The 13,696-nt window shown below is 33.9% G+C and overlaps 2 protein-coding genes across 2 annotated transcripts; both read left to right on the top strand.

Moving 5' to 3' along the window:
• The first annotated feature begins 301 nt into the window (after nt 1-301).
• LOC132604375 (protein arginine methyltransferase NDUFAF7 homolog, mitochondrial) lies at nt 302-9,330 on the top strand. The gene is made up of 14 exons (XM_060317858.1): nt 302-487; nt 603-679; nt 1,979-2,090; nt 2,216-2,298; nt 4,226-4,291; nt 4,422-4,522; nt 5,118-5,236; nt 5,462-5,502; nt 6,477-6,562; nt 7,398-7,566; nt 7,680-7,796; nt 8,307-8,351; nt 8,448-8,579; nt 8,670-9,330. Exons 1-14 carry the CDS (start codon nt 439-441, stop codon nt 8,802-8,804), a joined length of 1,332 nt encoding a protein of 443 aa, XP_060173841.1. The 5' UTR covers nt 302-438; the 3' UTR covers nt 8,805-9,330.
• Nucleotides 9,331-10,353: 1,023 nt separating this feature from the next.
• Nucleotides 10,354-13,455, top strand: LOC132604374 (translation initiation factor IF-1, chloroplastic). The gene is made up of 2 exons (XM_060317857.1): nt 10,354-10,625; nt 12,596-13,455. Exon 2 carries the CDS (start codon nt 12,639-12,641, stop codon nt 13,104-13,106), a length of 468 nt encoding a protein of 155 aa, XP_060173840.1. The 5' UTR covers nt 10,354-10,625; nt 12,596-12,638; the 3' UTR covers nt 13,107-13,455.
• Nucleotides 13,456-13,696: the final 241 nt, after the last annotated feature.

Raw genomic sequence — 13,696 nt, 5'->3', positions numbered from 1 at the left:
TTTTTTGACTTTTCTTTTTGTCAAGTAGGGCTTAAAAAATTCATGCTCCTTTTAATAAACCTATGAATTTGATTATTTCAAAAGAATTAGCTATTAAAATTTGTCTGAATAAAAGAACAATTTCATTAGATGCACTAAACAACTAAGTACCTTTTTACAGCTCAAGCATGACAAATAAGAAATTAACACTGCACAGGAGCGGATTTATCCTGTGTGCACTCGGATAGCGGCTGCGATTTCCCTTGTCCGTAAAAAAAAAAAAAAAAAAAAAAGAAATCAACACCTGATTTAGAGCAAAAATGAGGAAAAAAAATATTCCCAAAAAGAAAAGATGAAAATGCCAAAAGAATAATTCCTTAAACCCTTTCAAGAACAAAACCACAAATGTCAAAAACCCTTCAAATCTGAAACTCAAAATTAACAAAATTAGAACTTGTTATGGCACCTCTATCACGAAATCTCTTCTCCATATTCAACAAACCCAAAGGTTATTTTTCTTTCTTTTGCTCTATAAACTAATTTTCATTCGTTTATATTAATTTTCTTTTATACTTAAATATTTCTTTAACTTTTACTGAAATTTCAATATTTTTTGTTTTCAGTGATATCCTTTGAGTTCTTGGGTCAACCATCTCTAGCTTTGTTCTCTACTCATATTGTTGGAGACACACCAATTCTTGTAATTTCTCTAATTCTCTTTATTATTATGTTAATTAATTATAGTATATGATTGCATTTGGTAGCTGGAAAAGATTTTAGTTTTTGGAAAATGTTTTCATTATCTTTCAGAGGTATTTGTAAAAGAAAATAACTTTGTGAAAAATTTGTTCTTGGTGAAAACACTTTTTAGCTATTTAAGTTAACAAACAATGGGAAATGATTTTGTGTCGAGGAATCGTTTCAAGAAAACTTTTTTCTGGCATACCAAACACACCCTTTAGTTTTTTCTTGATTAATGTGAAGGTTAGAGATATATGTGCATTTGGTATGATGGAAAAGATTTAATTTTGGGAAAATGCTTTAATGATCTTCAGATATTTGTAAAGGAAAATCACTTTGCTCATAATTTGTGAAAAATTTATTCTTCAGATATTTGTAAAGGAAAATCACTTTGCTCATAATTTGTGAAAAATTTATTCTTGGTGAAAACATTTATCACTATTCAAGCTAAGAAACAGTGGAAAATGATTTCGTCGAGGAATCGTTTCAAGAAAACTTTTTTCTGGCATACCAAACACACCCTTTAGTTTTTTCTTGATTAATGTGAAGGTTAGAGATATATGTGCATTTGGTATGATGGAAAAGATTTAATTTTTGGAAAATGCTTTAATGATCTTCAGATATTTGTAAAAGAAAATCACTTTGCTCATAATTTGTGAAAAAATTGTTCTTGGTGAAAACACTTATCACTATTCAAGCTAAGAAACAGTGGAAAATGATTTTGTCGAGGAATCGTTTCAAGAAAACTTTTTTCTGGCATACCAAACACACCCTTTAGTTTTTCCTTGAATTATTGCTTTATGTTTATTGATTATAGTATATGTGCATTTGGTATGCTGGGAAAGATTTAGTTTTTGGAAAATGCTTTCATTATTTTCAGATATGAGTAAAAGTAAATAACTTTGCTCATAATTTGTGAAAAATTTGTTCTTGGTGAAAATAATTTTCACTATTTAAGTTAACAAACATTGGGAAGTGATTTAGAGATATATGTGCATTTGGTATGTTGGAAAAGATTTAATTTTTGGAAAATGCTTTCATTATATTTGGAGATATGTGTAAAAGAAGATAACTTTGCTCATAATTTGTGAAAAATTTGTTCTTGGTGAAACAATTTTCACTATTCAAGTTAACAAACAGTGGAAAATGATTTTGTGAAGGAAACATTTCAAGGAAACTTTTTTCTGGCATACCAGACACACCCTTTGGTTTTTCTTTGATTTATTGGCTTATTTACACGTTCTTTGGTAATGTGAAGGTTAGAGATTTTATTCACAAGGCATTGTATGATCCAAATGTCGGGTATTTCTCCCAGAAATCGGCATCAGTTGGAGTGCTTGATAGTAGCATTAAGTTCAATCGGCTTGAAGGTATATTTATTTTACTTTACTGTTTCTTCATTTATTCGATGACTTAATAGGGATTTGTTGAATTATAATGCTACATAAGTTCTAAAGAAATTGATAAAAGATTTGTTGATTTTTAAATGTTATAGGTAGGAAAGCATACATGAAGCATTTGGATAAGATTTACAAGCAGAGTGATGTTTCATGGTTTACTCCAGTGGAGCTTTTTAAGGTAATATTATTACAACAACAACAAGCCCAGTATAATCCCACTGTGTGGGGTCTGGGGAGGGTAGAATGTACGCAGACCTAACCCCCACCTTGAAAGGTAGGGCGGCTGTTTCCGAAAGACCCTCGGCTCAAGAGAGGAGAAAAAGAGAGGAAAAGACAAAAGGTTAGATATGGTCAAGCGTATCGAAAACAATATGAAAGGGAAATGGGGGAGGGGGAAGGGAAATGGGGGAGGGGATTACAACGTGGGGATTCGAACTCTCACCAACCAGGTGAAAGTTCAGTACCCAACCAACTGAGCTACTAGATCCCTACAAGGTAATATTTTTGCTTTTTATCCTTCTAAATAAATGTATTATATGTAAGAAAATTATGTTGACTATCTCTTAGGATATTCTTGGGAAAATTATTTATCTTATTATGAGTAGAGAATAATTACTTATCTTTATCGTAGACTAATGTTCCTATAGTATTATGTGAGAAGCCTCTCTTGTATATTGTCAACAACCAAAGAGTTTTTTTTTAATTTTTTTTTTTATTTTTTTTTATAGGACTTTTATATCATTCCGTGTCAACCAACCAGTCAAGTCAGCTCTGCGCGACTAAATGTCAAGTTAAGAGTCTTTGTCTGTTGACCTTTTAAGTATTAAGTCAACCGTCCCTATCTGTTCAAGGAGAACCACGTTAGGGGCTACATAGCTATTTAGTCAGCTGCGACATCTTTGTTCAACCATCAGTGCCCTGCTATGAAACTATAACTACTTTCGGCATACTCGAGTTGACTTTTCAGTTTTCACTTATTAGCTCAACTTTTTTCACCACCTTGAGTTTGAGATAGCGCGTTCAAAGTCAACAGAATTAATAAAGTTATATCTTAAAAATTGCTTAGATTTAATGAACTTGAGCATAGAATATTATGTAGGATATGCAAGAATGTTCTGTAGGTAAGAGAAGAATTATTACTTTATCTTACGTATAATAACACTACCTATACAAGGAGTCTCTCTTGTATATTGTCAATAACCAGTTTAAGAAGACTTCTCTTTTCTCTTCAGCTTATCTTGTTTTCACAATGTAGTAGCGCACTTCTCTAAGAGCCCGTTTGCCAAACTTCAAAATTTTGCTTGTTTTGGAAAGTACTTTTCGTCAAATGTAGTTTCAAAAAAGGTTCTTCTGGATAATAGCAGTTTGTGGTTGGCCAACACTTCTGTTAGCATTGCGGAAGCAGTTTGTGTCTGGTAAAGCATTCCAGAAGTGTTTGAGCATCTAATTACAAAAAAGAACCTGTAAAGATTCACTTTATAAATAGTACTCCCTCCGTGTGAATTTATATGAACCCATTTGACTGGGCACGACATTTAAGAAAGAGGGAAGACTTTTGAAACTTGTGGTTCAAAATAAGCCTCGAAAATTTGTGTGGCTGTAAATCATTCATAAAGTGAATTTGTTTCCAAATTAGGAAAGAGGTCATTCATTTTGGCACGGACTAAAAAGGAAATAGGTTCAAACAAATTGAAACAGAGGGAGTATTATTTACGTTGATAAATAATTTAAAAGATATTCAGATAAACAATTTGAAATGTTTGTTGTGAGAGACCTTAATTACGCTTTTCAGTCTCATTTAAATAAAAGTAAAAAAGAAAATCACAAAATCGAGAGAGGGAGCATATTTATGATACATTAGTCATGGTTGTGTTGTCAACAATGCATGAGGTGACTTTTTGTCCATATTGTTTGGTAAATATAAATTTATGCTGAGGGTATTCTTGTGCTGAAAAAAGGTACTGTACTATATTTTTATTTTAAGGCAGTTTAGTTCAGTTAGCCAAAATTTTCATGTATGTGAATCTTTCCTCTTCACGGCCTTTTTGTTGTTTACTACTAGTCTACTTGCTAGATGAATTCATGTCATATGGAATTTTCTGCAGCCCTGGTATGCACATGGGATAGCTGAATCCATTTTGCGTACTACAAACCTATCCGTTCCATTAAAAGTAAGGTCCTTAATATTGAAAGAACATAGCTTTTTAGCTGCATGCTCTTTATTTATTCATCTTAAAATTTTACTTTATTGATAAATCCTTCACTCGTTTTACATGTTGGCTGTCCTCTTTTTGGGTGTAGATATATGAAATAGGTGGTGGATCAGGAACCTGTGCAAAAGGCATCCTGGATTACATAAAGTTAAATGCACCTACAAGAGTTTATGATAATATCAGTTACACGTATGTGATAATGCTCCGAATGCCTTTCCAAATTGAGAATGCTACACATGATGAACGTATTTGCATGGCTTTAAAGTTAAAAGAGTAAACCATTCTTGCAAATTATGCATGAAATGAATTGAAGAACAAATTTCTTTAAGTACCTTAGGCATCCAAAAGGGGTTATAAAGGTCTTGTGCTACTCCATTAAATAGAAGAAGCACTTTAACTATTTTCCTGTTACCAACATGACGCCAAAGAAAAGTTGATGATTTACTATATGTTTCTCGTAATTTAAGAAAGTTCAAGAATCCGAAAAAAATAATTAAGTAATGTTAGACACATGTCAATGTTGTGTAACAATAAAGTGATTATATCTTTTTCTGATTGTGACAAGAAATGATTTGTAAAAATTATAATTTTTAAATCAATATTAACCTTATAGTTGAAGCATCTAAAGTTTAAAAAGGGTGTCCAGTAAGTTTAAAACACATGCTGAGCAGAATATCAGTGCAACACAGTGTATGCTGTTCCTTTTATCATTGTTTTCTGCACAAGTGCTTCATTCAATCAATCCTTAAAAGAATTACTGAAGCCCCTCTTCTCTTGAGTACAGTTCGGTTGAAATCAGTTCCTCACTTGCAGCAAAACAGATTCAAACTGTTGGCGAAGTTGATAGCCACTTATCAAAGTTTAGAGTTGAGCGTCGTGATGCTACAGACAGGAATGGATGGGGTATGATGCCGTTATTTATCTGGTTGTGTTCTTTTTTTGCACTATTGCTTAACAGCTTAAGTTGCGTTGCCATAGATGATATACATGCACTGCCAAGTATATCTCATTGATCCTATTATGGTGGATTGAAATTCAGTTCCTTTTGGTTTCTAAAGGTTGATCTATTCTGCACTAAAAGATCAACCTTTAGAAACCACACTAAAAGAAGTTTCCTTGATGAAGCAGGGGATGTATATGAACAACCTTGTTGGGTTATCATGTTAGAGGTATGGCTACTTTCTTAATTCTTCTTTTTTTAAAAGGTAATAGTTTTATTAATGCGGGAAAAACTCCCGTATACAAGCCATGTACAAAAAAGGAGAGAATCTACACAATTGATTGTTCTATACAAATGTCACCCAATCTTCTATGTAGACAAGGACTATATGGGTGCACCACCAACAACAACAACCCAGTGAAATCCCACAACGTGGGGTCTGGGGAGGGTAGAGTGTACGCAGACCTTACTCCTACCAAACTATATGGGTGCACCAAAAATTAAGAATATGAGGCTATTCCTCAGATGTACAAAATCATTTTCTATCCTCAAAAGCTCTCCTACTTTCTTTATTCTTCTACCCCCCCTTATGTGACACTGTTCAAAGTTTATGGGACACTCTTTCTTTTTTAGTCAGTCCCACAAAGGATGACTCCCTTTCTATATCTAGTAACAATTTGACTTTAAACTTCTCATTTTACCCTTAATGGGGTGATTTATAGCCACTCAAATATCTATGGCTTATTTTAGACCACAAGTTTCAAAAGTATTCCTTTCATTCTTAAACTCCGTGCCCAGTGAAACACCTTCACATAAATTGAGACGGACGGAGTTTATTTATGTTCATAGGAAAATCTGTTAAATTTCTTTTGTATTAAAATTGAGTGACTTTCTTACTTGGTTGTTTATGAAGCTCAATTTGATGAAAGAAATTAGCTAGTTGGTGAGAAATTGACTCCTCTCTTACAATGGCGATTACAAAGATATGACACACTCGTAATGAACACTTCGCAAATTCTACAAGAATGTAATCTCAATTCATGTATTTTGGATTCTGCAATACTATTGAACTGTGAGCCTGAAAGATTCTGTCCTCAGTAAGAGTAAAATTGCTGGCTTAAACTAAGTAATATATCTATAAAGTAGATATTGAACCATCAACTTTATTCATTGAGCTTATTAACGATTGGAGTAATCTTTTAGGTGCTTGACAATCTTCCTCATGATCTCATTTACTCTGAGAATCAAACGTCTCCATGGATGGAAGTGTGGGTTGAAAGAAAACAAGGGTAATTCACTTTGTACTGTTGAAATGACATATTGGTGTTTTCTGCTCTGGAATTTTTTTAATTGAGCAAATTTTACATTTTTGACTGAGATGGTTCTTCAACAGTATATAGGCGGATAGCCTTCTGAATGTCGCTAACAATGCAGTATTTGCACAAGCATATTTATCTGTCATACGTACATGCCATTGGTTTTTTTGGTCAAAACTCTGGTCAAACTTTTTAAATAAACCGATCGAAGAACCGACAGAGCTCAGTTGATTTTTGTTTTCCCCTTTTTTTTTGTAAAAAATAAAAAGACCGAGCTCAGTTGGTTTTATTTAAAAATTTGGGATCAAACCAATCGAGTCGGTCGATTTTCGGTCGGTTTGAAAGTTGGTCGGGTTTTCTCTGGTCGTTTTTTGCCGGGTTTTTGGTAGTCACCGTTAGTTTTTAAGTCCATTCTGTTAGTTGGACCAAAGGTGCTCCACTTTAGCAAACTTAAGGGACTAAAGGTTATATTTGAAGGACCAAAATAGACCTACTCCCATAGCTAAGGGACAATTTTGGCTAAAAACTCCCTTTTGGTTGATAAGAGAACTAATAGAAGTAGTAGTAAGTATTGGTTTTTTGTCATAAGGACCTCTGATGCCACTCCACTCAATACAAATATGGAAAAAGGAAACTACACAAAGAAGTAAGAGAAGATAAGAGAGATAAGTTTGCTTTGTAGCTGGATTTAGCTTGATACTGAATTATTATGGATTGGTGATTTTGTCCATTAGTAGTTTTAATGGCCAAGCAAGATTGTCATTCTGTCTATAATGCTCAAACACATATCTTTGTCTTCTTTTAACAGGGAAAAACTCTCAGAGGTGTATAGGCCAATTCAAGACTCCTTAATCAAATCTTGCATGGAGGTCGTAGATATGCCTGATGCTACAACGGGTGGAAGCGCGGTTATGAAAAATATTTGGGCAAAAGTGTTTCCTAAGCCAAGATGGTGTTGGCTTCCTACTGGTTGCTTGGTAATTATTCTGCAATGTTGATTGAGCTCTTTCCTTAGTTTAGGTTAACATATTAAATGCTCATGCTTGGAAAAATATCATATACTCATGCAGTACTACTTCCTAAAATTCAGAAACTTCTAGAAGTTTTACATGGAGCTTTACCGAAGATGTCTTTAATCGCTTCCGATTTCAGTTATCTACCTGATGTTAAAATTCCTGGTGAAAGAGCTCCACTGGTTTCAACCAAGGTACATTCCACTTTTTCTCTTTATGCCATTGATTTTCTGTGCTTCTTTGTAGCCTCTCTGAATTTTTATTATACTCGTACAACTAAAACATCTTGGTCAAATAGTTTATCAAATGAGACTGCTGAGCTCCCACATTGGCTTTTCAGGGATGGGATGATCTATTTATATGGTCTTGAAGAATCGTCACTTCAGTGATGGTGTTGAGTTAGAACTGTTTCACTACTCTTTAGACCTTTTGCAAGCATGTAGGTTATAAATTTACAGATTGAGATTTGTTGAAAAAAAAAAATTGGTATCAAAAGAACCAATGTGAGTGGTTGATTGCAATAGTTTCCTTTTACTTAGTATTTTTTCTGGGACTTACCCTTTTTCTTGCAAAATGTTACATGGGATAATCCCTTGTCACTCAAAAGGCAAGAGCTTGCTTTTAGTGTAGCACTTTTTTCCTTTTAGGCAATTTTATTATAACAAGTTTACCGAATTCTTGTAAATTCTTCATATTAAATGCAGAAAGATGGCAGCAGCTCTGATTACAACAGTTATTTGGATGCAAAGGTGATCTGATCCTTATCTTTTGTAATTCTCCCTGGATTTTATCATGAAATGTTGTTTATGAGAGGTATTTGTCTGATGAAATGTTTTTATTTGCAGGGGGACGCCGACATATTCTTTCCAACAGATTTTTTGCTCTTGGAACAGATGGATCATTACTGCTCTGGGTGGATGAGGCAGCAAAAAGATGGCGAGTCATTGAAGCGGGGAAAGAAAAGGCGTACTCTTTCGGTAGTTCCTACTCTTCAGCTGTGAGAAACCAAAGTTGTCCTTTTCTATATCTCGTTGGTTTATATTCATTCATGTAAATATTTGTTGTAGCTCGACACAGCAGCATTCATGGAAGAATTTGGTCTCCCAACAAAGACGAGAACTAAAGATGGATATAACCCCCTCCTGGACGACTTCAAGAACACCAAATTTTATTTGAGCGTTCCCACACACAACATCAAATAGACCATTCCGCTTTTTCTCTTCTATAGCAAGGGCATCAAGAAGGCACGTGATACAAGTGTAGAGAGGACACTTACCAGTGTGGCTTGAATTGATGAAACACATTGTGCAGGCTTCAGTTCAGCATCTACAACAAGTGTTGAAGAGGCTGGAGATAACCGAGTTCTTGACGTTCTTTTATAGCGATGGTACTGAGGTAGCAGTATCAGGGGGTTCGTTTTGATCAGCTTAAGAATGTTTCTGGTTCTTGGTTTCGGACGTGTTAACGATGGTATCAGGAGCTGAGAGTGTAGAAGACATTGATAATATTTATTTTTCAGACTCTTCAGAGTTCAACAAGAGTCACAATGGATTTGGTGAGAGCATGGTAAACTTAATACAAGATTACATGTCAGAGAGTTCACTTCCGAGCAATAAAAATATAGCACTGGCAAAGGTGTTTCTGATTTTTTCTGTTCTGTGCACTTCCTCAAATGACCATATTTACAGGAAATAATGAGAATCTATTGGTTTCTAATTTCTGTGTTAAGTGTTTTCTTCTTCTTGACCCCACTTGTGAGATTACACTGGGCATGTTGTTATCAGTGTGTGTGTGTATTTTTTTTTTATCTTTTCTTCTTCTTCTTCTTCTTCTTCTAAATTTTGGTTTTCTAATAATCCTTTAAGCTGGTCTATCAAATTTGTTTCAAAATATATGGTCTAATAAACAAGTATGCTTCATGTAAGCATTATGTAAAGAACGATTAACAAGGCAGTGTAAGTTTTACAATTTGCTTAGGATAATTATCAATAGAGGATACAAAACTATTCCTTAAACATCAATCGGAATGAACTGTTAGACCTTTAATGATTAAGTATATTTATCTTTTCAATTTTTATGTGTAATATCCTTGCATGGAGAAAGTGTAGTAGTATTAAAGTAAAAAAGGTTAAGAATAAAATGTAGTACCATAAGAGACGCACCTCGTGTACCATCTCAAAAACTATCAAATTTATTGACTTTTACTGATAATTTTGTATTTGCTATTCCCATCAACACACTATTCAACATGTGATTTGGCTAGCATAAAAATAATCTAATTTTCTAGCCAAGAAAATAATCTAATTATGATAAATTCAAACTTTGCTTCTTGAGATTAAAATAAAATGAAGTATTGCATTTTTTTTTTACTTTTCCTAGTCATTTTAAAGGGAAAAAATGTCATAATTTCAAATTAGGTAGTGTTTTTACTTTTTCATCTTGTTTCAAAATAAGTGGTGTTATACCAAGAAGACATTAGTGAAGTTTTTTCAATTTTACTCTTATTTGAATAAAAAAAGTTTTACGTAACCAAGAAACTACTAGACGACTATCTTTTTCAAGGTATTTATTAATGATAAGTTACTAAAAATACATTTTACTTTCTAGGAATCAGTAATTTTCTTAAGAAGTGTACTCAAGCTAAAAATATCACTTATTTTGAAACGGAGGAAGTATCATTTTTAATTTAAAATGAGTCAAAATGATAGTAAATAAATAACATATAATCAATTTTTTCTTTTCTCATTTTTTGAAGGGATAAAGAGAATCCTGTTTTGGTCCTTTCCTCTCTTATCCAAAATATAAAGGCAATACTAATTTTAGTTTCAAGACTGAAAATAGTGAGAGTAAATTACTCTCTCACCGGCGCCGAAAATATATTAAACGGCGAATTTGTGTCCATTTTTTTTGCAGATAAGGACCTTAAGTTTCAAGAAGTTCCAAATTACACCCTCATCTTCTCCAGCAAAGTTGAAACTACTTTCCCGTTTATCATTTGCAGTTTTTTCAGGCGAAATTGAGTTGTAAGTTCTCACTTTCTCTAAAAAATTATTAGTTTCAATTAGATAATGGTTTTGAAGATGTTTGTTTTTGGTAATTTTGCCGTTCTGAAATCATAGTTTGGATAATTAGAGAGTTTATTACTCCCTTCGTCTCAAATTATTTGTTTACTTTCCTTTTTAGTCCGTTTAAAAAAAAGTTTTTTTTTTTGTTGTAACTCTTTAATTTCAAATTTACACGTGTCATATTTAAGACAATAAGATTAAAGGATATTTTGGTACATTTTACATGTTTTACACCATAAGGTTCAAAGTCATGTTTACTTTATTAAACTCCGTGTTAAGTCAAAACCAGACAAAAAAAATTGAAACGGAGGGAGTACTAAGTATGTATATTCTTATTTGCTTCTATGTGATAATGGCTCTAAATATGTGTATTCTTATTTCACCAAATTGTTATGAGAAAAGTTGCAACTTTTAGTACTTTTCATGTAGTTTTCAAATATATTAATTTTAACCTTAAAACAGATGAATTAATCTAATCCAATTTAGTTTCAAAGTTTAGTCAAATTGACTCTCAAAAAGCGAACAATATCACGTAAATTGGGACAGAGGGAATAGCAGTTAATACCTCTAAATATTTATATAACTTTCTGATACTAGATTATTTTAATGAATGAAAATCATTTTAGTAAATATTCATATAGTTTATTTATCAGGTTCTGTTTGATTTATCAAAAAAATAAGACTATGAATCTCCAAGTCAGTGGTTGAGCTAGGAGCTGGCAACAACTTTTGCAGAAAAGAAGAAAGAAAGTAAATATCAATTTATACAAAATTTCGAGCTTTAGGAGGTGTCAAAACTCAAAAAAGTATACTTTGAATGCTTTCAAATCTTTTAGAAATTTGTAAGGTGAAAAACATGAAAAGCTAGGGAGCCGCTGCGTTTAAACCCCCTTTGTAAGTTCTGACGGTAGTTCAAGCCGAGCTGATAATGTTCACACTAGATAACGGTGCCAGGGAGCAAGAAGAATCTTATTGAAATATGTAATAATGGTGAAAAATTGAGAATCAGGGATACTTTATCTTTCAAGTGTGATTCCTACGGTGTTACGTTTGATGTGTTAAACCAACTTGGTTGTATTCGAGGGAGATAGCTCATTTATTCTATGTGCCAAAGTAACTTTCGACATGTAAGGAGATGCGAAATTTAGCAAAGGAAGTTGAATTAAGAATAATGAAATGCAAATGAACAGCCTTAAAATTTTAGCTTTGTGACACTATATGTGGCGCCTTCACTCTTAAGCTTCAGACTTTTGTTGCCTTGTGACACTTATTCATTCTGGCCCTTTCTTTTTGTCTGTGTCTGTTACTTTTACTTTCTCCTCCCTCTCCCCAATTGGCACCCATCAAGTGTGTATTTTGTGGTTTAAATTTGACAAAGGAAGACGAGGACAGAAAAGGAGGGAGATTAACAGTAGTATGGTTTGCAGTGGGACTTTTATAATTGTTGAGAAGTGCAATGAAAAAGTGTGTGTATTGAGTGAGCCTCCAGTGGAGTTTATATACAAAACAAACTCAACAGATTGTGCTAGCTAGCTCCTAGAAAATAGGAGCATATAAACAGTATGGGAACATCCTAACTGAATGATAGAATGGACAAACTTAAAGCCTAAATTTAACTGAAGCCTCATCCAAATTTACAGCTAGTGCTGAGTAATATGTGCACTGTTAACTTTTGGGTTGCAATGGTGATTGGAGGTTCGACCTAGGAGCTGAATTGAAGCTGTTGGAGTGGGATGAAGGAGGAGGAGGAGAAAAAAGAGAAGTAGCACCGGCAGAAGGAAAAGATAACATAGAAACACGAGGAGATCGAAAGAAAACCTTTATATGACTGAAAAAAGAACATAAAAAAAGAACTAATTTTGTGTTCTCTTACATACTTCTTTTATCTTATCTTGATGGTAGCTGTGTTGTCTTTTGGCTATTCTTAGATTGCTGTGTTGCTGAGTTCGTGTGCACCATAGACTAGCTATAATGGCATCTCTCTCATGGTGGAATCCCGCTCCTGGCACAACTGCAATGACCGCTTGTTCTCCAACTCCAATGTCCTGTAAAACCTCTAACTCATTAGCACTGCCCCGCTCCTTGTATGTCAGCAAGCTGGCAAATTTAATGAAACAAACGAAGGGTCTTTTGGTTAAAACACAGCAACAGTCAAAGAAGAAGAATAATTTCACCAATTCCAGAAGTACTACCAGCATTCAGTGTCTCTCACAAGAACAGAAATGGACTCATGAAGGTTCCATAACTGAGTCGCTCCCCAATGGCATGTTTAGGGTCAAATTGGATAATGCAGATGTGGTGCTGGGATACATTTCTGGGAAGATTCGAAAGAATTTCATACGGTTGTTGCCCGGAGACAGAGTCAAAATTGAAGTAAGTCGGTATGATTCCAGTAAAGGACGCATCATTTATCGACTCCGTGGTGGTCGAGAAGGGTAGAAGTCAGTGGTGGTGGAAGGCTATTTTTGTAAGTGACCATTTTTGCTGATGAACCACCATTCACTTGTTCCTATCCTTGCTTATGAGAAGAGAACCTAGAATGTATATTCTTATACTTGGGATATTCATAGGCATTTACTTTTGTTCTTGAAGTTATGTTTTGATAGTAAACCAAGTCTGGGAAAGCAAGACCTGCGTACCTTTCTGGCTATTTTCTTAGTTGTTAAATTTGCAATTTAGGAATCGTCTTGCATGGAAATAGCTGAATGTTATTGAATTCCTCTACAGACTTTTGTTGCCTATTTTGAGTTCATCCAATACAAACAGAAAAGTTCACCTTTGCAATTCATTTGCTAAGAGTTTATGTTCTGGGCACTAATGGTGTAAAATTATATATTGAATGCCGAATGCGTACAAATTCTTTACACTGTCAAGTCATAAGACAATAAGTCATTTCAATAGAAGGTGATGAAATGATGAACATGTCTAGAGCCCTGCCATTTTTTTTTTTGGTCTGTAGCTGCATGCTGGATTTGCACTTCCCTTTCAACTTAGCAACATGTAATGACTTCTGAGAAACATAAATCCTG

Source organism: Lycium barbarum, chromosome 7 (genome assembly GCF_019175385.1).
Source record: "Lycium barbarum isolate Lr01 chromosome 7, ASM1917538v2, whole genome shotgun sequence".
Classification (NCBI taxonomy): domain Eukaryota; kingdom Viridiplantae; phylum Streptophyta; class Magnoliopsida; order Solanales; family Solanaceae; genus Lycium; species Lycium barbarum.
Note: the sequence above shows the minus strand (reverse complement) of the source record. Positions and strands in the feature narration are given on the sequence as shown.